Raw genomic sequence first — 26,077 nt, forward strand, 5'->3', positions numbered from 1 at the left:
ATTGTGTTTGTTGAGAGTAGGGAAGCAGCAAGCTCTGGATGGTCATGATGGAAACCATAGTGAAAGGCTTGGTGAATTCAACCTCGATGATTGATTTCGGACAGGCTCTGTTTCCAGCTACTGTATGTCTCATAATGAGCCATGCTAATACCACCTATCTCACTGTAATTCTACCAGACAGATCTGTGTTACTAACAGACCTTCTGAAGTTGACCATGATTGGTAGCCAGAGACCCCACAATTTATCCATGTGTCCTATTGGTTCATGTGAAGTACAAATTTTTATGAAAGGACCAAGTGCCAGATCCCTGACTTCCATGGCATCAGTGGCACATCTTGGTCAAGAACACGCCATCAGGCTACTGACTGCACAATGAAGAGGTAACAGCACACTGGTTGGCTGCTAGTGTTGGTTCTTCTTCATGTAGTCTACTGCTGTGAGGAGGACCATAGGAAGCTGATATTCAGCAATTCCATATACTTAGACTAGTTGCTGTAAAATAATAACATTTTATTGATATTAGATGGAGTCTGATATCTGCCAGGAGGTCGACTTTACGTTACTGCAGGCTTCATGAGGGTCTTCTTGTTGCCTATAGAATTCAAATGATCCCATTTATTCTCTCCCGATATCATAATTAAAGGGAGAATCTGATTGGTTTTAATGGATAACAAAGAACCCCAGATAACGTACCTAAATACACGCCGTATGTTATGGCAGCGGCCAGGCTTGCAAAAATAACACTCTTTATGGTCAAAAGTTTTTTCCGGCGATAGTATCTCCTCTCTTCTGCTTCCTCATCATAATCCGCTTTGTCATCCAAGAACTCCTTCACCTGTATGACAATAAAAATATGTCTCAGGATAATATAAAGAACACCCAAAAGGCACAGAAGAAGTCTAAGGCCCCATGTACATGGGACACTTCTGAACGATGGAAACTGACTGCTGGAAAACGTAGGTTAAAAAACATCTGTTTTGCCGCATTTATGTGCATTTGCGTTTATAAGAGTTTTTAAAGATAAGCACAGGAGAACCTCCCAAATGCCCAGAATGCACTGAAAAGTGGTAAATTATTAACAATTTTAGACTCTTACAGAGAAATACAGAGAGTAGAAGCAGAGACAGCAGTATGTGTTGAGATAATTAGGTGGGAGTTGCTCATTAACATTTCTTTTGTTTCCAAGGGTGGGAAAGGTGTCTGGTGGAGGGAGCCATTAAGGCCACCTGGCAAGGGGTCTTCATGAGGAATTTGAGGTGTGAATGGTCATTGACATATCTTTTGTTTCCAAGGGTGGGAGAGGTCTGCGGTGTGAATGGTCATTAACATATCTTTTGCTTCCAAGGGTGGGAGAGGTCTGAGGTGTGAATTGGTCATTACAATGTGTGACAAGCTTGGTAGAAACATCCTGTGTTCAGTGTTTTGTCCATCTGAGTACCATATTTTCCGGCGTATAAGACGAGCCCCTACTTTTCCTGTTAAAATATAGGGTTTGGGCTATATTCGCTGTATAAGACTACCCCTCTTCCAACATACACCAAATAAAAATTAAAAAACATCAGATTTGATTTCAATATGGTATGGTATTTCAGTATGGTATTCCAATGATGGGGTGCTATTCCTCCCACTGACACCAATGATGGGGCACGATTCCTCACTCTGACACCAATGATGGGGCACTATTCCTCCCACTGATACCAATGATGGGACACTATTCCTCCCACTGACACCAATGATGGTGCCCCATCATTAGTGTCAGTGTGTGAGGAATAGTGTCCCATCATTGGTGTCAGTGGGAGGAATAGTGGCCCATCATTGGTGTCAGTGGGAGGAATAGTGCCCCATCATTGGTGTCAGTGGGAAGAATCGTGCCCCATCATTGGTGTCAGTGGGAGGAATAGCACCCCATCATTGGTGTCAGTGAGAGGAATAGCGCCCCATCATTGGTATCAGTGGCAGGAATTGCGCCCCATCATTGGTATCAGTGGCAGGAATAGTGCCCTATCATTGGTATCAGTGGCAGGAAAAGTGCCCCATCATTGGTATCAGTAGGAGGAAAAAGTGCCCCATCATTGGTATCAGTGGGGGGAATAGTGCCCCATCTTTGGTGTCAGTGGGAGGAATAGTGCCCCATCATTGGTGTCAGTGGGAGGAATAGTACCCCGTCAGTGGGGGAAGGAATAGTGTTCCATCATTGGTGTCAGTGGGGGAAGGAATAGTGTTCCATCATTGGTGTCAGTGGGGGGAGGAATAGTGCCCCATCATTGGTGTCTGTGGGGGGAGGAATAGTGCCCCTTCATTGGTGTCAGTGGGGGGGGGAATAGTGCCCCATCATTGGTGTCAGTGGGGGGGGGGAATAGTGCCCCATCGTTGGTGTCAGTGGGGAGGAGAATAGTGCCTCATCGTTGGTGTCAGTGGGGGAGGAATAGTGCCCCATCGTTGGTGTCAGTGGGGGGGGGGGGAGGAATAGTGCCAATAGTGTTCCAGCATGGTGCTGCTGCACACTTACCGGCCGCTCTCTCACTCGATTTTCGCGGGGCGGCCCGGCTCCGCCTCCTCGCCGGTGATTGGCCGCCGGTGTGTCTTTCCTGAGCTACATTCTGGCGCCCAATCACCGGTGAGGAGGCGGAGCCGAGCGGCTGTGCGGACATCGAACGGCCGAACAGAATGAAGGAGCAGCTGCGCTTCCTAGACCGGATCGTCGTGGGACCGGGACCGGAGCCAGGTAAGAAACAGCAGGCCCCTGTACTTAGTGTCTCTTCCGTTGGAAGGGGGGGGCAGCACAGAGCTGCCCCCCGAAAAAGTGCCGCCCTGACACCAGCTCGCCGTATACCGGTGTATAAGACGACCCCCGACTTTTCAGAAGATTTTCATGGGTTAAAAAGTCGTCTTATACGATGGAAAATATGGTACCTTAAAAACGCTTTGCATGCATTTTTCATGATGAAAAAAGGCTCTGGACAGCATTGGGAACTGGAAGAGTTAAAAAAAAAATTCAAACGCAAACGTAGATGCACCAAGGATACCCACATGGAAGAAAAATATATTTGAAATATATTTTAAAAATACTCTTCCCAAATATGTTGACATATATTTGAAATGCTACAATGTTGGCCATATTCAATATATATATATATATATATATATATATATATATAAACTGCTTGTTGAAATGTGTTTTTATTACAAAATATTGAGAAATATTTTTAAAAATAGATTTCAAATATACTGTATGTCTTTAAAAATACAAATCTACATTTTTGACTTTTTTATATGTTAAAAAAAATCTGAAGAATATATTTAATACAATGTATATTTTTAAAAATATTTTTCATATATTTTGTAATATATAAAAAACACATTTCAACATGCAGTATATATATATATATATATATATATATATCATTTTAATATATATATATATATATATTTTTTTTTTTTCAAATATATTGAATATGGCCAAAATTTAAGCATTTCAAATATAGGTCAATATATTTGGGAAGAATATTTAAAAAATATATTTGAAATATATTTTTCTTCCATGTCATGCAGACATTGCTGGAGTTCATTTAGACATAAAGAGGCTACAGGAGATGTAACAGTGACTGAAAAAACTATATTTTATTTGAAAAAAAAAATGCAGTTTGCAAGAAATTGATGGTCATTGCAATATTTAACCGAAATGCATAACTCTGTAACTGAAAAACATGCTGAAGGTGAACATTTCAGAGTTATAGGAGAGATCACCTTAAACAAGCAATATATGCCACACTCTTCATCTATAGCCAGGCCAAGCTTTTACAGAAGGAGGAAATTAATAATTTCTGCAAAACAGCCTGTGAAAAACCCAAAATGGCATGGTCTAACAATATGCATTAAAAACAGGGGTTTTTAGTTGCACACAATTTCAAATACACACTTTATTAGGTACACCCGTTCAATTGCTTGCTAACACAAATTGCTGATCAGCCAATCACATGGCAGCAACTCAATGCATTTAGACATCCAAACGTGGTGAAAACGACTTGCTAAAGTTCAAGCCGAGCATCAGAATGGGGAAGAAAGGGGATTTAAGTGATTTTGAACGTGGCATGGTTGTTGGTGCCATATGGGTTGGTCTGAGTATTTCAAAAACTGCTGATCTACTAGGATTTTCACACACAACCATCTCTAGGGTTTACATAGAATGGTCCGAAAAAGAGAAATTATCCAGTGAGCGGCAGATGTGTGGACGAAAATGCCATGTTGATGTCAGAGGAGAATGGGCAGACTTGTTTGAGATAATAGAAAGGCAACAGTAACTAATGTCAATATGACTAAATCTCTGAGGAATGTTCCCAACACCTTGCTGAATCTATGCCACGAAGAATTAAGGCATTTCTGACGGCAAAAGGGGGTCCAACCCAGTACTAGCAAGGTGTACCTAATAAAGTGGCTGGTGAGTGTATGTGGAAGTTGCACTGCCTTGCCAAGGTCCCTCTGTAAAGTGAGGTCCTAAGTCTTACAAACTCTTTTTGTATAGTTGCACACTGTTAGAGCCTGGGTCCGGACCTGGTCCTTCTGCGATGAGTGGCAATGTTTCTTCTTGCTGAGCCACCTGGAACGCTGGACAGCTCACTTGCCAATTATTTGGATGATCCTACCTTGACCTTGTTTGTCATGAACCTTGAACCCCTTGCTCCTCCCATGAACTTCCTGATATAAACCATGTCTCTGCACTTCCTGTTTGCCAGATTATTGTGCTCTCCAGCCAGTATCTTGTCTTCTCTGCTGTTATCCATATTTTGCTACCACTCATTATTGACCCTTGGCTTGTGCTCGACTACGCTTCTGCCTGATCCCAACCTGCGACTGCTCCTTACCTACCTTGGCTTGTTTACTGACTACGCTTCCGTTTGATCCTTACCTGCTTAATACGCTACTGGACCTCCGCTTTCTCACCTCCTGGTTGGGTGATCCTGAGGACCGTGACCTGGTGCTAACGTGCAGAAAAATCCATCTCCACCATCAGGAGCTCTGGTGAACACCAGTTGGTACTTAGACTCCGCACCTCGGGTGAGCCCACTCCTCCGCCACGGTGACCTGCCTGTGTACCTATTCTGCTGGTTTTAGGTCAGCCTTTCCACTGCTATAGCAACTGGTCTTTGAGACTGAGCCCTCATCGTGACACTCACTGGAATTGGCATGGGGACACATTGGACACCTTCAGTTGTCATGATGCCCTTGGTGGGCTTCTAATGTGTCCTTCCAGGCAAACTTGTCCTTAATATATACACTACTAAATATGCTCCAGTATAAAGACTCTCAAATGTAGTTAGGACCGCACTTCATAGAGGAGCCTTGACGAAGCAAAACAGTATGTTTGCATATGTGTGCAACTAAAACCTCTGTTTCGAAAGGAAATTTTTTTTTTTCCTGCAGGCTAGCTGGTAAGCGTGCTGGGGTAACTTCTGTCCATTTCTGCAAAATAAAATGTATTAGAAAACATCAAACTCAACAGTGATATTTAACAAATTATTCTCTACCACATCTGATTTACGTCCATATTGGCTAAAATTTCCTGGGGTTAAAGTGGCAATAAAGCCAAATTCCAGCCAAAAGGTTTGTGTTTACTTTTGGATACAGTACGTAAAAGTTAGAACCTCTGTCTGGAGGCAACTGCTAGTTAGAGCAGGCCCGCATCTGTAGTTTCATTTGAATGCAGAATAGTTTGGATGGGAAAAAAATAAGGCCCTAAGGTTCTACAGTATTCCCTTCATCAGGGCTTGGCATAAAGTTTGGCTAGATTTTATACACAGCTGCCTGTATCCATATTTCAGAGATTTCTCCTCACAATTTGACAGCCACAATGGTGTGGGGTCCCCAATTGCACACTGTCTGTGTTTGGAGACCTGCTCCCACATCGCTTTCAAATTGGAAGCAGCGGCTATGTCTGTGCAGCCGCTGTACCCCAATTGACATGAATGGGACTACCTGCAAGGGGATGCACAGAATACCTGTGCATCCCTGTGCGGGCAAACACAGCTTTTGCACAGGCATACGCTTAAGTACACCCATATCAACGAGGCCTTTCATAGTCCACAAGGTGGTGGAAAGTCTCCTCACTTCCTGTCCATTTGAAGGGTCACAGATTGAACAGCACATGAGAGGAAACCCGAAAATGGGACATAGTAAAAAAAAAAACATTTTCAAATTCCATTAGAGAAATTTAGAAGTTCTATCAGAATTTTTTCTCCATGGGGAACATTACCCCTCACTTTCTGTCTAGGTCACAGGTGTTCTACAGAATTGAAGGAGAGAAGAATTCACCTCTATGAGGACACAGAATTTAAAATCTATCAAAAAACAAAAACCCCATAACAAGCACACTGGCAGCATTTAAATCAGCCTTTCTCAATTTTTTCATCACAGATGAACCCTTAAAATAACCTTTTGGTCTCAGAGAATCTCTGCTAAAAATGGTTACATCTACAACTCATGGTACATTAGTGTGATTGTCAGTGGGAAGAATGCTCCTTACACTTGTGGTCACTGGGAATAATTACCTTCTTACAGATAGCTAAAAAGATCAATGGTGTCAGTGGGAACTTATCTGAGAGGTACAATGTGCTTATTGCTCAAGGAATCCCTAGCAGCCTCTGGAGGAACCCTAGGGTTCCATGAAACCCTGCTTGAGAGACCCTGATTTAAACCTTCAAGATGTTCTTATAATTCTTTGCTTTATCCAAAACTGAAATAAAAATGTTGGCTGGAGTTGGGTCATGTAGTAGGAAAAACACACCTATGATTACACAGCAGTCCCCCTTATAAGCTGTAAGCTTGGCCAATGGTGGCCACCAGTTATATTGATGATGAGTCAATAGTGCGATGCAGCAGTAAACAGGGCCAGAATCATGACTAACCTGTTCGTTTGCGCCATCCAGTCCTTGGTCTTGCTGCTGGGCAGGTAGAGCTCCAACTATATCCGCTGCTATCCCATTAATGGATGCCTCCTGATATAACGCAGCCATGGTCAGGACCTCTGAACCTCCTATAAAAGCAAACAGTGTGGTCATTGACTTGCCAATGAAAGCATTTAACAGTTATTGCTCAGCAGTAATCATTTTTACCAGAACTTAAAATTCAGCCTTAGCTCAATTTTCAGGTTATGTACTAAAGTATTGGGACAAAAAGCTGTATGTATTGCCCACAATGACTGTACAGAGTAAAGTAGTCATTAAGCACCTCACATTTTTCCTGCAGGTATGAATCTATATGGCTGAATTTATAAAAAATAGTAATAGTATTCCTTCTCTACACAAGGGTTTGGAGAACCCTCATCTCTCCGCTACTGTAATGTACTCACCGCTTCTCCCAGTAATCAGCTAGAAGCCTAAGATAAAGCCAAAGGTGGTCTGTTGCAAAGTAGAACAATACCAGCATGTACTCAGGTGTACAGTACTTCACTAGCCTACATTGTTCGAGCCTCACATGATGATCACAAGCAATGTTTCATTAGATAGCACTGCATGGATCGATCCATGTATGTACAACCTAAAAGCTAAACTCAAAAACAATGAAAATGCTTATTTATCCATTAAAAAAAAACAAATGTGTTTTTAAAATATAAGTAGTGTAACTATATGAATGTAACCTTCTATCGGCATACTTCGCAACTGTCCCAGATTCCAGGGGTCGTCCCGAGATTTGAACTAAACCCTGATATCCTGGTGTCCTGGGAATCCAGGCTGAATCCTGGAACCCAGTGCAGCAACAGGTTCTAGCACTTGGCTCTACTGATTAGCCTGGCAGGGGTGCACCAGTGCGGGCACCCAGGGCACGTGTCCTGCATTTCTTGCGGGCTGCCCAAGATCCCAGACGCCACGTTTATCCTTTCTATGGAGGTCAGCATCTCTAACTGCTGGATTCCTGTAACAAGCATTGAAGAGCAGCTATCTCTGGGCTCCTCCCTGAAGTGTCCATCATTCTCATATTCTAAAGTTGGAAGGTACAGAGCACGGCACTCTCGTTCACATCTGCTGGTCCTGCCCGAAGGTGTTGCGATTTTGGACATGAGTCTATACGATCAGATCTGTCCTAAACCTCTCCCTTCCACATAATCCCTGGGAAGCCTTACTACATAAGCCAATCCCACCTCTTTCTAAAGCCCAGAGGAAGCTGGTGGGATTTGTTTTCCTGGCAGCCCAACAGATGTTGGCCAAAGCCTGGCAACTACCGTTTCTTAACTTCATTGAGGTCAAGCAGAGGCTCATGGGTACTATGGTTCATGATAAACTCACCTCTATAGTCACTGATACCCACACCAAATTTCTGAAGGTTTGGGACCCATGGTTAACCTACAATGATCACCTACAGTGGGGCAAAAAAGTATTTAGTCAGCCACCAATTGTGCAAGTTCTCCCACTTAAAAAGATGAGAGAGGCCTGTAATTGGCATCATAGGTAGACCTCAACTATGAGAGACAAAATGAGAAAAAAAATCCAGACAATCACATTGGCTGATTTGGAAAGAATTTATTTGCAAATTATGGTGGAAATAAGTATTTGGTCACCTACAAACAAGCAAGATTTCTGGCTCTCACAGACCTGTACTTTCTTCTTTAAGAGGCTCCTCTGTCCTGCACTCATTACCTGTATCAATGGCACCTGTTTGAACTTGTTATCAGTATAAAAGACACCTGCCCACAACCTTAAACAGTCACACTCCAAACTCTACTATGGTGAAGACCAAAGAGCTGTTGAAGGACACCAGAAACAAAATTGTAGACCTGCACCAGGCTGGGAAGACTGAATCTGCAATAGGCAAGCAGCTTAGTGTGAACAAATCAACTGTGGGAGCAATAATTAGAAAATGTAAGACATACAAGACCACTGATAATCTCCCTCGATCTGGGGCTCCACGTGGGGTCAAAATGATCACAATAATGGTGAGCAAAAATCCCAGGACCACACGGGGGGACCTAGTGAATGACCTGCAGTGAGCTGGGACCAACGTAACAAAGGCTACCATCAGTAACACACTACGCCGCCAGGGACTCAGATCCTGCAGTGCCAGACGTGTCCCCCTGCTTAAGCCAGTACATGTCCGGGCCCGTCTGAAGTTTGCTAGAGAGCATTTGGATGATCCAGAAGAGGATTGGGAGAATGTCATATGGTCAGATGAAACCAAAATAGAACTGTTTGGTAGAAACACAACTCGTCGTGTTTGGAGGTGAGAGAATGCTGAGTTGCATCCAAAGAACACCATACCTACTGTGAAGCATGCGGGTGGCAACATCATGCTTTGGGGCTGTTTCTCTGCAAAGGGACCAGGACGACTGATCCATGTACAGGATAGAATGAATGGGGCCATGTATCATGAGATTTTGAGTGCAAACCTCCTTCCATCAGCAAGGGCATTAAAGATGAAACGTGGCTGGGTCTTCCAACACGACAATAATCCCAAACATACCACCCGGGCAACGAAGGATTGGCTTCGTAAGAAGCATTTCAAGGTCCTGGAGTGGCCTAGCCAGTCTCCAGATCTCAACCCCATAGAAAACCTTTGGAGGGAGTTGAAAGTCTGTGTTGCCCAGCCACAGCCCCAAAACATCACTGCTCTAGAAGAGATCTGCATGGAGGAATGGGCCAACATACCAGCAACCGTGTGTGCCAACCTTGTGAAGACTTACAGGAAACGTTTGACCTCTGTCATTGCCAACAAATGATATATAACAAAGTACTGAGATGAACTTTTGATATTGACCAAATACTTATTTTCCACCATAATTTGCAAATAAATTCTTTCCAAATCAGCCAATGTGATTGTCTGGATTTTTTTTCTCATTTTGTCTCTCATAGTTGAGGTCTACCTATGATGCCAATTACAGGCCTCTCTCATCTTTTTAAGTGGGAGAACTTGCACAATTGGTGGCTGACTAAATAATTTTTTGCCCCACTGTAAATCTGGACCACACTCTACTCTCCATATGATTACTTGTAAGGATCACTACCGCTATGCTAGGCTGACTGGATCCCATGGGAACCCTCCCTATCCTACCTCACTCCTTCTCCCTCCCCCCGGCAAGGCTTCATTCCTTCTCTCTACCCCCCTCCACCCTACCCATCTACCCCTTGGTTTCTCGGGCTCTATTCTTTCCCTAGATTCTGAGTTTGAATAGTGCTTTTCACTCCCACTCCCCCACCCTTTCACGGAGACAAGTGCCTCTACTAGCACGATACACCACTTCTGGCCTGATTTGTGTTACCCTACTCCATGAGCATGTACAAGCATCCATGCTTTACTACTGTTCATTATGTAACTTTGTTCTGGTGTTCCTATGTAATTGATGGATTCATTTACGCATCTCCGCCTCTGTTATACCTCTATGTCATGTATTACTGTGCAACAATTTGCTGTATAAAACTTCAAAACCCAATAAAATACTTTGTGAAATAAAGTTGGGAGGTATGTATCAGCCTCTTGTAATCTCCCTATACATCAGAAGGACAACATTTAGGGCCAATCAAGAGTATGCTGCATGCAAATTTGCTCACAAGGAGAAAGCGGAGAGATCACCTTATCTATTTCCTGCTGCTCCTTCACTGGTAAGTCACAGGCTGGGCTGGGGTGATGACCAGGCTGTGTTGCTTAACTGTAGCAAGGGAAAATCAGGTCATTCGGCTGGTTGTGCTTTCTGGCAGGGCTGTGTACACCTCAGATCTGGAGAGGACAGAAATATAAATCTTTTGTCAGGTAAAAAAAAATCAATCAAATTGTTCAGCTTTAACAATTCTATTCCTCTTCTATGAGTGAGAATAGATATGGATAGAATACAGTAAGTGGTGAATGGTCACAATGTGTAGTGGAAGTGAGAATTGTGCTCATGATCTTGCAAGGTCGGGGGCTCAAATACTTTACAATGAACTTTAAAATACAAAAATGAAAAAAAAAACACTTAAAAAAATAAAATTAAAGTCAACCCCTTGGTGCCAGTGCCTCCCGGTCCTTTAACTTCCCTAGCGGTCTGATTATGTCCATATTTCTGTGCTCAAAGCGGTACATTTTTTTGCATGGAAATATGTTGTTTTTTTATTGTAGTCCTGTAATTTTTAGGAATACCTCACTGAAATCTGTCCGAACAAGAGTCTAGTAAACATCCCGGGTATGTTAAAATTTGAAACACAAAATCATAAAATTATAATTTAATAAATGATCATAAAAAATAATAATATAATAATAAATTTAATTCAATAATATAATCAAACCAAAAACACTGAAATTTGAAATAGAGTGCCAGTTTGCACATCACGGAGCAAAGTCGCAAAATCATTTTCAGTGTCTGATGACGAATTTCCCCACAAATTATTATCACTCAATTCTGCAAGTGGTTCTAATTTACTATCGCTGTTCTCTAGCTGGTCTAAAACGACTTTTGACCTAAAGGGACGCTTTTTGGACACCATGGACTTTTCTCAGTTTCAAGGCAGAAAGAATGGTAAAAATGCAGGCAGGGCACAGGACAAAGCAGTAGGGACAAAATGTATGTGAAATGGTTTGATACAGTAATGTTTTACTATGTGATTTTAGTGAATGTAACTTTTAAAATTTTCAAATTTCCTGCCAGTTCCGTCCCCCGTACATCCCGATGTCGCAGGGAACGGAACCCGGAAGACAAATGCCGGCTTCGGCCGGAGGACATTACTGGGGACACTGCAGGAGGGACATTGCAGGAGTGAAGGACAAGGTAAGTGCTGGAGGGATCCCGGAGCAGAGCTGCAAGGTATTCCGAAGTGTAGCTTGGGGTTACTGCTTGTGGTGCTGAAACTTTACCCCGAGCTACACTCGGGAATATCGCCAGGGAGGTTTAGGGGTTTCAGATGCCAGTAGGCAGGGTGGGTTTGTGATCATGTGACCACCGTGATTGGCTGTCACAGTGGACACAGGATGGTAAAGCTCCCGATCGAAAGTAGAGATCAGGAGCTTTCCATTAGCCACCAGTCACTTTGCCAGGAGCGCACATGGTGCGTGCCTTTGGTACAGTTCTGTTTTTCTTTAGCCTCTTGGCTTCATGGGCCATTCAACGAGTGGCCGCACATATGCGCGTGGCAATCGGGAGGGAATTAAAAGCGGTAGTAAACTCTTTCGAAAAAATTATATTTCCCCCTTCAAGGCAATATCATAATGTGCTAGTATCCACTAGTACATTATTAGAGATTTACTTTGAATGGAAGCCCTTCAGCAGCGCACTGACAGGGTTTCCATCTTCACTCAGCTCCTTTTTGCAACCTCCGGCTGGCTGACTGGTCAAGCAGCAATGACGTCTCCCATGCATGCACACTGGAGTCTTGGTGGCAGCACACAGCTCTGGAGGAATGGCACAGGTACGCCGTTCCTTCAGAGTGCATGCACCGGTGACGTCACCAGCAGCTGCTTGGTAGAAAAACTCCTAAACCAATGGTCTACAAACTGTGGCCCAAGGGCCAGATCCGGCCCTTTGTTTGCTTTTATCTGGCCCGTGGGAGACTACTATATATATATATATATATATATATATATATATATATTTCTTAATTCTATTTTGTAATTATTTTTTTATTTTTTATTTTTGTGAGTTTATTAATCCTTATTATCATTTTACAAAGTCTAACAAGCAGTTATTAACAAGATTCTCTTTTAAATTTCACAATTTCATTTTTAAAAACATCAAAATAATACAGCTATAACCACTTTTCTAACTCATGTTCATGTATCTCACTGAATAGGTCTACTGCATTAGCTTCTAAACAATTCCAAACATAATAGAAAATAAAAGAATACTAATTGCAGTTCACACTTAGACTATAAATATTTCATAAAGAAAGAAAGAAAAGAAACAGTAAAAAAAAAAACCCCAACACTCCACAACTATCCACACTCACAAAAAAACACATACACTTCATAGAGCATCTCCATTAATCACCATTTATAAGTTTAGCTTGAGATATCAACCTGGTATCTATTCTATAAAAGATCTCAGAATATCAGAGTTCATAAACTCAACCCAAGGGAACCAGACAGATACTTATGATAACATTCATGTATAGTTGTTATCAGTTTTTCCAATCTCTTTATTTTATTTATTTCATCTATCCACTCCTTGATAGAGGGGAGAACTTGAGTATTCCAATATCTTGATATTACTTACGTGACACAAAAAACAAAGAACACAACAGTCCTCTTTTTGATGCTCTCTCAGATTCTGGAAAAATAGATAATAATGCTATTTCTGTGGACATCTGATAAGATGTGCCATTAATATGTGAGCAAATCCGGATACTAAGTCCCAGAATGGTTTGATCCTAGAAAAGGACCAGCAAATATGTGTCATTGTGCCTACAACCTCCCCACAACACCAACATTTTTCAGGATAGATAAATGATTATACCTCAATATGCTCACCCTATTGCCAGAACAAATATACTACACTAAGTAAACTATACACAAAATAATAAATAAATCAATACAAATATAAAAAATATATAAATTGCATGCAGTGTCCAAAATTCCAAAGTGATATATTTGTGTCCAAAAAATAAAAATAAAGTCACTCTAAAATGTAAATTTAAGTCCTCACTGTAGAAACCTTCCAAAAGACTCTAAACTTCAAAGTGATTCTCAATAAAAAGAAAACTAAAATAGTGTATTATTCTTATATCAATGGTGTACAATAATATTCAACATATGTGTCACTTCACATCATACATGACCATATATGTGACCCATGAGCTCAACATGAGAAAACGTGCTAGTGAAACACTCTGGTGATCCAAAAAAATCAAAGTGCTAGTAATAGTGAACACTCCTATAGTGTAAAGACTGAATACCCTTACCAGATGGTAAAGAAAAACACACTTTAATACCACTGAGGTATACACCATCCAAGGAAAGCTATCCCAGGCTGGACAGATATTCTTTAAGATGTCGTCATAGCCACATGGATAAAGCTCCCAGCTGTCATCAGGACCTTGAGCAGGAGTACTCAGTAGTACTCATAGTACCCATGCTCAATCGATATCCATCATATATAAAAAGGATATATAGTGTAATTCCGTATGGTATAAACAGATAACACTTTAATAATGCTCTTACTTTTAAGAACAGATAAAATATGCCAAAACTCCCATAGCCCAAACCTCTTGCAGAGTCTCAGCAGCTATCAGAAGCGTTTGGATAGGATTTCCAACTTCCAAAATGGCCGATCCACCACTTCCGGTTCCTCCGTTGTGTCTGACATCACTTCCTTGACGCATTTCGTCACAGGGACTTAATCATAAGACACCCTCCCTTGACGCGTTTCGTCACAGGAACTTAATCATAAGACACCCTTACGATAATAATATGCCAAATATTGTTGAAATAGCACGTGAACCCATCGAGCTCCTCATACAAAGTGATTCAAAAGCGGTTAGATCTCTATGTAATGAACCTTTTTTAGATAAATGTTGGTAAAAATGTTGAAGTTGAAAATAATGGAGCCAACGACCAGTATACAAATTATCTACAGATGACAATTTGTTAAGAGGTAAATGTCCCTCAGTAGCAAGAGCTTGTTTAATTGGAGAAGGGGCCACAGATGTCCAGCATAGAAATCTAGCTACCGTTAGCCCCGGCTCAGATTCTGGGTTCCCCATAATTGGGGTAAGAGGGCCAGGTATTGTAGAAATACCCAGTTTTTGAACGGTCCCATCCCATTTTTTCAACACGGATTGTGTCAAAAATGACATCTTTTGCCTAGGAGGACGCAATATAGGCTCGATCCATGGTAGGGAGGTCAATTGAATTGGGGACATTAGTTGTTCAATAGATACCCACTGTAAGTATAGATGCTATATGATAAAATTCCATATGTGGTAATCCAGCTCTCCCATTCATCTTCCTCATGGCCAAAATATCATGCCAAATTCTAACCGAAGTGTTTGACCAGATATAACGAAGTAAGCTAGATCGTAGGGAACTAAAGAACATCCGTGGAAGGGAGATGGGAAGTGTTTGGTATAGGTATAGAAAACGAGGGAGATAATCCATCTTAAAAATTGCCATTCTCCCAAACCATGAATGTTTTGTCTTAGTTCTAGACTGCAATTATGGAATTTAATAAGGGTAAGTAATTTAATTCATATATTTTTTCCTCTGAAGGAGTTATATTTACACCTAGATATTTAAGGCATTGTGCCTCCCAATGAAATGGAAATTCGGCTTCTATCTTTTCTTTCTCAGTAACTGCCAAGTTTATATTTAGGCATCGAGATTTTGTTACATTAACTTTAAAATTACTGAAGAAGCCAAATTGTTCCAGTTCTTGGATGATATTTGAAAAAACTATTTTTGGATTAGATACACATAAAAGTAAATTATCAGCAAAAATACTCAATTTATATTCCCTATCACCCATCTGTACTCCCTGAATAGTATAATTCAACCAAAGGGCCATCGCCAAGTGCTCAATAGCCAGAATATATAGGTACGGAGACAAAAGACAGCCCTGTCAGGTCCTGTTTGAGATTTTAACAGGTTGAGATAAAATGCCATTAACCTTTATCCTAGCAAATGGGGCATTGTGCAATGCCATTATTTTTTGTATAAATTCTTTTGTGAAACCAACTTGTTCCAAAGTTGATACCATAAACCTCCAATCTAGGTGGCCAAAAGCCTTCTCCGCATCTAGCAATAGTAAGCATAATGGAATCCTATATTTCAGAGCATATTGTATTAGTCAATTTGTTTTTAAAATATTGTTGTGTACCTCTCTATTGGGGACAAATCCCACTTGTTCTAGTCCTGTTAGAGAGGGAATCACTTTGTGTAAACGTAAAGCCAAGAGTTTAGAAAATATTGTTAGATCCACATTTATTAAAGAAATGGGCCAATAGCTAGAGCACAAAGTAAGATCCTTTTGCTCTTTAGCTATTAAGCACTTCCCGTCCGGCCCATGTACAGAAATGGCCGGACAGGAGTGGTGCAGGGGCAGGTGGCTGTTTATAAACATCCTCCCACATTCCCTGTCTGTGCATGCTCCCTGGGAGTGCACGCACCGCAATCCGGTGCCCTTCTGTGTCCTGAGGACACAGGGGAACACTGATCGCTGTACGGGACCTCTGTGTGAGGTCCTGATCATGTGATCACTGATTGGCCAATCAGTGATCACATGAATAGTAGTAAGCAAGATGTCACTTCCTGACATCATTGCTTACTAATAGTGAAATCTGTGAATGATCACAGAGGTCACGTGGTACAAGGCTATTCACAAGAGCCATGTACCATGTGACAAGTTGTGACCAATCACAGCTCTCACAGTATTTCTCAATGGCTGCAAGAATGCAGCCAGAGAAAAAAAGAAATTATTGCTTTTACAGCCTTTATGAGTGTAAAAGCAATCAGTGTAAAAAAATAAATAAAAATCTTCATCACCCCCCACAAGTAGTACAGTGTCACTATTGTGTCACTACAGTATGTTAAAAAAAATATAAATAATAATATAATAAAATAAAAATGTAAAAAAAACTTTTTTTAAAATTATAATTTTTGGGTATAAACTAATTTGGGCTTTATTTTTGTTTTTTTTTACTAAAAAGATAGCTGAATACATTTTGGCCAGGATTTATGAAGAAAGATTATTTATTTGCAAAATTTAATAAGAAAAACACTTTTTTTTTCAAAACTTTGGACTTTTTCATTTATATAGCAAAAAAATAAAAATCCCAGTGGTGAATAAATACCACCAAAATAAAGTTTTATCGGTCTCAAAAAAATGCCGAAAAATTCATATGGGTACAATGTTGCATGACCGCGCAATTGACATTAAAAGTGTGATAGTACTGAAAGCTGAAAATTGGCCTGGACAGGAAGGGGGTAAAATGTCCGGACTTGAAGTGATTAATACAATATGTGCCTTCTGTGACTGTTTGGGCAGAGGGCAGATTGATGATATGTCATGATACATATTGCCCAAAAAAGGAGTAAGAGAATCCACAAATTGTTTATAGAAGGTTCCCGTAAATACATCCAGTCCTGGACTTTTACCATACTTTAAAGATCTAATAACCGATATAACTTCCTCTGGTGAAAAAAGGTTTTGAGATACTTTCTACCTGTTTCTCTGTCAATCTAGGTAAAGCTGTCCGTTATATATAATCACTAAGTTGAGAGGAATTAGTGGTATCTAAAAAAAGATTCTGATGTACTTCTAATATTATATAATGAAGAATACTAATCAGAAAAGGTTGAAGCTAATTGCTCTGAAGCCTGTACAAAACCCTGCCTTGGGCATCTCATCTTCGATATAAACCTTTTAGTATATTTTTTTTAAATTGTACGTGCTAGAGCCTTACTACTTTTATCGCCATATTCATAAAGGACACATTGCATGCATTCTCTATAAATGTGCTTGATCAATTAATGCATGCAACTTAATTTTTTTTTTTATTGTAATCTTTGAAAAATGGAGGCCTCCGCCCTATGCTTATGTTTATTTTCTAAATCATGTATTTCCTCAATTAAGGAGGCCATATTAGAAGTTCTCTCTTTTTTAAATCTTGAGCCATGGGAAATAAGAACTTCTCTCAAGACACATTTCAAAGCTTCCCACTTTTTAGTAATCAACGTGGTATCATATGCATGGTCTATAGAGAAGTTTGCCAATGTCTCCACAATAGCCTCCGTTACAAGAGGATCTTTTAATAAATTCTCATTCAATTTCCACATTGGATGCATTTTACATGTATTAGAAATTCTCACTGAAAAATAAAGTGGGAAATGGTCTGACCACAGTCGGGTACTTATTTGAGACCATGCATCCCTATCTAATAAACAATGGGAAATTACAAAATAATTGATCCTACTATATGTGTTATAAGTGGCTGAATAGCATGTATAATCTTTCTCAAATGGATGTAAAATACGCCAAACGTCTATCAACTGTAATGAGTGGAGCATGTGCTTTAGCCTCTTAAGACGATATCTAGATATATGTGACTTTCATGTTGACGTATCTAACACTAGGTCTACTGTTAAATTCAAGTCACCTCCCAACACCACCACGCCTTCCTGAAAATCTCTACATTTAGATAATACAGATGTTACCATTGAAGCTTGTCCAATGGAAATAATTGATGGAAGATCTTGCTTTTAATGAACACATATCTACCTTCTGGATCAACAAGTTCCTGAACATCAGAGAGTGTAAACCAATAGCAACCCCTCTTGATTTGCTCCTCGGATTATGGCTCATAAACCAAGACGAATAGTATCTGATAGGCATTTGAGGAACTGACGTAGATTTAAAATGGGTTTCCTGTAAAAACAGAATATGAACCCTTTGTTTATGCATATCATATATTATCTGAGATATCTTCTGTGGCGTATTCATGCCTCTGACATTCAGAGAGCCAAATTTAAGTCAAATCATCATAATAGTCTGCTAAAAATTCTGATATCTTCTTTTGCATTTAATTTTGGACAAGAAGATGCTCTCCCACACCACACATACACAAAAAAACAAAAGAAAAAAGAGAAAGAAAAGAAAATATATAACCTTCCCACATGAAGTGGAGACACAGTAAGTACCATCTGCGAAGATCTATGGCTCTGCAGAAAAAATAAAACATTTTTGTCCAACCCATTGGAATATTAAAAAAACAAACCCTAGGTACAACCTAGTAACTTCACACCCTCAAACCTTAGGGGTTACTACCAATGGGTCAAAAGAGGAAAAAGAAAAAAACAAAAAACTCCCACTATCCCCAGTTATATAAATCCTTATACAGTTCATGTGGATATAGAACCATCCAGTCTTGAGTTTAAATTCCCAAAATCATACCAATCAGCATTATAAACCACGAAGCCCTGGATACTACCTTAGTTGTAATACCATTGTTTAAACCTTTTTAACTGCCTCCAGTCCGCCATATAAGGTAATGATGGGAGGGCAGCGGTTCTCTCGTTCTGGGAGGAAGTAATTTGACGTCCTCCCACTCTAACCGCACGTGCGTGCCGATCGGTGGTGCGCTGTGTCCTGGGACACAGCGGATCACCAATCAGCAGAAAGAGCTGCTGATGTCAGCTCTGTCATGTGATCGGCTGTGTCCAATCACAGCTGATCGCATGTAAATATGAAAATGCCGGTTATCGGCATTTCTCTCCTCATGAGCTGTCACGCTGACAGCTTGTGAGGAGAAGAGAGCCGGTAATCGGCATTCTTCAGAGGGGACATGTACACTGATCATCAGGGCACTGATGACCAGTGCCCTGATGATCAGTGCAGCCCCATCAGTGCCACCTGTCAGTGTCCATCAATGCCACCTGCCAGTGCCCAACATTGCCACATCAATGCCACCTATCAGTGCCTACCAGTGCACATCAATGCCACATATCAGCACCCATCTGAGCTGCCTTTCAGTGCCACCTATCAGTGCCCATCAGTGCCACCTATCAGTGCTCATCAGTGCTGCCTAACAGTGCCAGTCAGTGCCATATATGAGTGCTGCCTTTCAGTGCCCATCAGTGCTGCCTGTGAATGCCCATCAATGCCACCTACCAGTGCCTCCTCATTAGTGCCCATCACTGCAGCCTTTCCAGTGCCCATCACTGCAGCTTCATTAGCGCACATCAGTGAAGGAGTAAAAATACTTATTTACAACATTTTATAACAGAAATTAAGAAAAAAAAATTTTTTTCAAAATTTTCGGTGGTTTTCTAAAAAGTTAGCTGAATACATTTTGGCCAGGATTTATGAAGAAAGATTATTTATTTGTATAATTTTATAAGAAAAACACTTTTTTTTTCAAAATGTTTGGACTTTTTCATTTATATAGCAAAAAAATAAAAATCCCAGTGGTGAATAAATACCACCAAAATAAACTTTTATCTGTCTCAAAAAATGATAAAAAGTTCATATGAGTACAGTGTTGCATGACCGCGCAATTGTCATTCAAAGTGTGACAGCGCTGAAAGCTGAAAATTGGCCTGGGCAGGAAGGGGGTGAAAGTGCCTGGTAGATGAGTGGTTAAAGTTTTCTGTTCTTTCCCTTTTTTCTTCCTTTCTCCTTCCCTCTTCCCTTCTCTCCTCTTTCCCTTCCTTTTTCTTTCCCTCTCATTTCCCTTTCCTTCTTCCTCTCCACCCTCCCCCTTTCTAGAAACATATTTTAACTTTGATTTCACAGCTCCACTTGGTGGTATTTTTAATGAGCGCTGAGTTGGAGCTCTTGTTGAATGCCATGGTTCCCAGTGTGCCACCTCCGAGAACAGTGGTCCAGGGAGATCAGGCCAAGATTCAATCTCTACTTGTGCAATGCCTAGATTTTTCAAGATGGTTGGGAGATCAGTTGGCGATCGAAAGATATAAACATGACCATTTTTATGAGCCATCAATTGAAAGGGTGGTCTCCAATTATAGGATATGCCTGCCTCCACTAGGGCCCAGGTTAGAGATCTCACTACCTGCCGTTTAGCTAAATTTCGTCGGGAAAGTATAATTTGGGCCCCGTTAGATTTTATAACACCATAATCAGGTGCCTTTTGCATAATTTCTTTCTTGCATTTGTAAAAGTTTATCCTACAGATCACATCTCTTGGTTGGTCTACAGCAGGGTTGATTGCTCCCGGTCAATTTCTCTATCATCCGATGTTGCTTTACCTAAAATAGTATTGAAAATCCCCATTGTTACGGCAAAAGTTCCTCTTTACCAACCTCTTCCGGGATGCCCTTAATACGGATATTATTTCGTCTATTACGGTCCTTCATATCATCAATATGTGACCACAAAGCTTGTAATTGGGAGGGATCATCAGTAATGGTAGTCTGTAACTCTGGCAGGTTATTACTGATGGAATAATCTGCTCCACCACGTCCGCTCGTTCATGGAAGCTCTGTAAACTCCGCCGAAGCTCAACCATATCCCTTTTATGTCTGTCCTCCATTCGATGAAACATTGATCCTAAATCTTTGTTTAGTAGGTAACATACTTAAATATTTCTCAAAGCGAGCCTCCAGAACATGGCATTGTTCCTCACTTCCAGAGTCAGAGCGTTTCCTGTCTTTCTCTTGTGCTTGCTGAACATTACCATGGCTGTGAGGTACATGCTGGGATGGTGAAGTCTCATGCCGTCTACGACTACTCCTGATTGACTCCGTACTGAGATGGCGGTGAGGTGTGCTATGTTCCCGTGCGTTATGGAAAAAGTCTCCAACATCTGTCCTGGCTTCTGGTAGTTCACCAACAACCGCCTTCCGAGTCTTCATCTTACTGCTCTTACTCATCTTAATATAGAGGTTACACTTCATAGTTGAGTTTGGCTGAATCACAAACCTAGCACAAAGCCACAGCAATGATACAACAGAGCGATATAGCAGTGACAATGACTGTCATCAATTATGTACAGTGCAATTCAGCGTCAGCAATTGTCAGCAGTAGTATAGCGGCAGTATGACAGGAGCGTAACAGGAGAGTCACCAATAGAGTAACAGCAGTAGTTTTGTAATGTAGTAGTAATATAACAGGGCACAAGGCAGGATCAGCAGCAGCAGCTGCTTTCAACGACACTAGTATAGCAAGGCGGAACAGCTGAAGCAGCAACAGCAACCACAGGCATTATCCGCAAGTATCAACAATAATCAGCAATATCAGCAATATCAGCAAGTATCGGCAGCATCAGCAGACATCAACAGCCTCTGCAAGTATCAGTGGCACTAGCAGGTAACAGCAGCCCTAGCAAGCATCAGCTGCACTAGCAGGTATCAGCGGCACTAGCAGGTACCAGCAGCACCAGCAAATATCAACAGGTATCAGCAGCATCAGCCGGTTTCAGAAGTATTAGAAGGTATCAGCAGCATCAGCCGGTTTCAGAAGTATTAGCAGGTATCAGCAGCATCAGCAAGTATCAACAGGCATCAACAGGTATCAGTAGCATCGGCATGTATCAGCAGTATCAACAGGTATCAGCAGCATCAGTAGGTATCAACAGTATCAACAGGTATCAGCAGTATCAACAGGTATCAGCAGATATCAGCAGCATCAGCTGGTATCAGTAGTATCAACAGGTATCAGCAGCATCAGCACGAATCAAAAGTATCAGCAGCATCAGCTGGTATCAACCGTATCAGCAAGTACAACAGCATCAGCAGTATCAGCAGCATCAGCAGCATCAGCAGGAATCAAAAGTATCAGCAGCATCAGCCGGTATCAACAGTATCAGCAGGTACAACAGCATCAGCAGTATCAGCAGTATCAACAGGCATCAGCAGTATCAGCAGTATCAGCAGGAATCAAAAGTATCAGTAGCATCAGCCGGTATCAGCAGTATCAACAGTATCAGCAGGTACAACAGCATCAGAAGGTATTAACAGTATCAGCAGAATCAACAGGTATCAGCAGTATCAGCAGCATCAGCAGGAATCAAAAGTATCAGCAGCATCAGCCGGTATCAACAGTATCAGCAGGTACAACAGCATCAGCAGTATCAGCAGTATCAACAGGCATCAGCAGTATCAGCAGCATCAGCAGGAATCAAAAGTATCAGTAGCATCAGCCGGTATCAGCAGTATCAACAGTATCAGCAGGTACAACAGCATCAGAAGGTATCAACAGTATCAGCAGAATCAACAGGTATCAGCAGCATCTGCTGGTATCAGTAGTATTTAGCAATATCAGCAGTATCAACAGTATCAACGGTCATCCGTGGCATTGGCAAGTATCAGCAATATCAGCAGTATCAGAAGGTATCAACAATATCAGCAGTATCAGCGGCATTGGCCGGTATCAGCAATATCAGCAAGTATCAGAAGGTATCAAGAATATCATCAGCGGCATTGGCCGGTATCAGCAAGTATCAGCAGCAAGTATCAGCAGCGGCATGCAATCAGCCACACTCCTGTTGTATTAATGGCAGCAGCTCAGCGCAATAGTTTAGATTTAAAATGTACAATGACAGGTGGCAAGTGGCTCCCTCTACCTACTCCTCCTCCTTCTCCAGTTCACTGCTTCACGCTCCACACTATGGTATACCAGCTCCTCAGGACACCACAAAGCTTCACGTGTCTCCTTACATCTCCCCACACCCCCCACCAGTCTCCAGATGACCATTGGGTGGCTGCAAACATGGGGGACCGGAGCCCGAAGACAAGGCAGAACGGGGAAGCGCTCACCCCCCTGCGATCCCCTACAGAGCCTGGAGGGATTAGCCGGCACCAACAAGGCACTGCTCTGAACTACACGGCTCCTAGCTGTGAAGAGTGAGGACAGAGCAGGAGCTCTTGAGGGGGTGTCCTCACACGTGCATCCTCCCACTTTCCTCTATTTTGTAAAATAATTTTTTTACTATTGTGATTGTATCTCACAATTAGCATATTAAACAAATGAACAACGCCACCTTCAGGCAGTGACAGGGTAACAATGCAAGAGTGCATTTGGGAGATGGGGACCGAATTCTGTTATCCTGACACCAAAGACGGGGCATTGTTTATTCCACTGACTGATGGGGCATAATTCCTAACACTGACACCAATGAAGGGGCACAATTCCTCCCAATGACACCAACGATGGGGCACAATTCCTCCCACTGACACCAGAGATGGAGCATTGTTAATTCCACTGACACTGGGACTGCATTCAGTGGCCACAGTCTGGCCCCCCTCAAGTCTGCAGGACTGTGCACGTTTAGGAGATATTCATTTTACCAGCATCTAAGCTTTACTATAGTCTTTCCTGTAGGTTAAAATAGAAAATGAGAGTTTCCTGCCACTCTAATAAAAGACCTAATAGAGAGGAACCATGCATGAATAATTGTGTATTTCTTTACAGCAATACATTCCTGTGCCATTTGTACCCGAGTGTATTTGTATAACCATAAATACCCCCGGGTAAGGATGCACCTGGCCTATGGCTACATAAATGGTTCACTTAATATCCTCACTGCCAGGTTCACTTTAAATGCAAATACAGAGTTGGATGATCTTCTTTCTTTAATAGATATTAAAAAAAAAAAAGATTTCCGTTCCTCTCCGAAATGTGAACTGGCATCTCTACAATTACAGTTGCAAGAAAAAGTATGTGAACCCCTTGGGATTACGTGGAGTTTTGCATGAATTGGGCATAAAATGTGCTCTGAACATCATCTAAGTCACAACAATAGAAGAACACAGTCTGCTGAACATAATACTACACAAACATTAGATGTTGCCATGGTATAATTGCACATAACATGTAAACATTCACAGTGCAGAGAGGAAAAAGTATGTGAGGCCCTAGCTTAATGACTTCTCCCAGAGCTAATTGGAGCCAGGAGTGAGCCAACCTTGACTCCAATCAGTGTGATGATATTGGATGTGTTGCTGACAGCTGTCCTGCCCTTAAAAAACACACACCTGTTTTGGGTTTACTGGTTTCAAGAAGCACTGTCTGATGTGAACCATGCCTCGCAGAAAAGAGCTTTCAGAAGACCTACGATCAAGAATTGTTGACTTGCATGAAGCTGGAAAGGGTTACAAAAGTATCTCCAAAAGCCTTGATGTTCATGTGTCCACGGTAAGACAGACTGTCTACAAATGGAGAAAGTTTAGCACTGTTGCTACTCTCCCTAGGCGTGGTCATCCTGTAAAAATGACTGCAAGAGCACAGCGCAGAATGCTGCATGAGGTAAAGAAGAATCCCAGAGTGTCAGCTAAAGACCTACAGAAATCTCTGGCACATGCTAACATTTTTGTTGACACATCTACAATAAGGAAAACATTAAACAAGAATGGAGTACATGGGAGGACACCACGGAGGAAGCCATTGCTGTCCAAAAAGAATATTGCAGCACGTTTGAAGTTTGCAAAAGAGCACCTGGATGTTCCACAGCACTACTGGCAAAATATACTGTGGACAGATGAAACCAAGATTGAGTTGTTTGGGAAGAACACACAACACTATGTGTGGAGAAAAAAAGGCACAGCACACCAACATCAAAACCTCATCCCCACTGTAAAACATGGCGGAGGGAGCATCATGGTTTGGGGCTGCTTTGCTGCCTCAGGGCCTGGACGGATTGTTGTCATTGATGGGAAAATGAATTCCAGAGTTTATCAAGACATTTTGCAGCAAAACGTACAACCATCTGTCCGCCAACTGAAGCTCCGCAGAGGATGGGTGATGCAACAGGACAATGACCCAAAGCATACAAGTAATTCAACAAAACAATGGCTGCAACAGCACAGAATACGCCTTCTGGAGTGGCCCAGTCAGAGTCCTGACCTCAACCCGATTGAAATGCTGTGGCATGACCTTAAGAGAGCGATTCACACCAGACATCCCAAGAATATTGCTACACTGAAACAGTTTTGTGAAGAGGAGTGGTCCAAAATGACTCCAGATCGTTGTGCAGGTCTGATCTGCAACTACAGGAAACGTTTGGTTGAGGTTATTGTTGCCAAAGGAGGGTCAACCATTTATTAAGTCCAAAGGTTCACATACTTTTTCCTCTCTGCACTGTGAATGTTTACATGTTATGTGCAATTAAACCATGGCAACATCTAATGTTTGTGTAGTATTATGTTCAGCAGACTGTGTTCTTCTATTGTTGTGACTTAGATGACGTTCAGAGCACATTTCATGCCCAATTCATGCAAAACTCCACGTAATCCCAAGGGGTTCACATACTTTTTCTTGCAACTGTAGATATTTTTACAGCATCAAATTTTCTCCACTTCCACATTACTAAAAATGTTCCATTCTCCAGCATGTTACATAGTTACATAGTCTGGCTGAAAAAAGACAAAAGTCCATCCAGTTCAACCATTAAAAAAAAAAGTTATAATCCTATACCCACAGCTGATCTAGAGGAAGGCAAAAAAAACAGCAAAGCATGATCCAGTTTGCTCCTGCAGGGGGAAAAAATCCTTCCTGATCCCCCTAGAGGAGATCGGATATTCCCTGGATCAACTTTACCTATAAATGTTAGTATCCAGTTATATTCTGTGTATCCAAGAAACAATCCAGGACTTTTTTAAAGCAATCCACTGAGCTGGCCAGAACCAACTCTTTGCCACTCCCTGGCGTCTCTCCTGCATACCTGATAAACCTCTGAG

At 41.5% G+C, this 26,077-nt stretch overlaps 1 protein-coding gene across 4 annotated transcripts in view; it reads right to left on the reverse strand.

Moving 5' to 3' along the window:
- UNC93B1 (unc-93B1 regulator of TLR signaling) overlaps nt 1-26,077 on the reverse strand; it is a 103,357-nt gene that overhangs the window by 36,879 nt on the left and 40,401 nt on the right. For all 4 annotated transcript variants that reach the window (XM_089683700.1, XM_089683702.1, XM_089683703.1 and 1 more), the window contains exons 2-4: nt 10,559-10,702; nt 6,904-7,031; nt 695-836 (exon numbers count right to left, since the gene is read on the reverse strand). In XM_089683700.1, coding sequence (XP_089539826.1) covers nt 695-836; nt 6,904-7,011 — 250 coding nt within the window. In that variant the 5' untranslated portion in view covers nt 7,012-7,031; nt 10,559-10,702. The remainder of the gene's footprint in view (nt 1-694; nt 837-6,903; nt 7,032-10,558; nt 10,703-26,077) is intronic.

The sequence above is a fragment of the Staurois parvus genome, unplaced genomic scaffold (genome assembly GCF_062004578.1).
Source record: "Staurois parvus isolate SC_StPar_1 unplaced genomic scaffold, SC_StPar_1.0 ptg000320l, whole genome shotgun sequence".
Lineage (NCBI taxonomy): Eukaryota > Metazoa > Chordata > Amphibia > Anura > Ranidae > Staurois > Staurois parvus.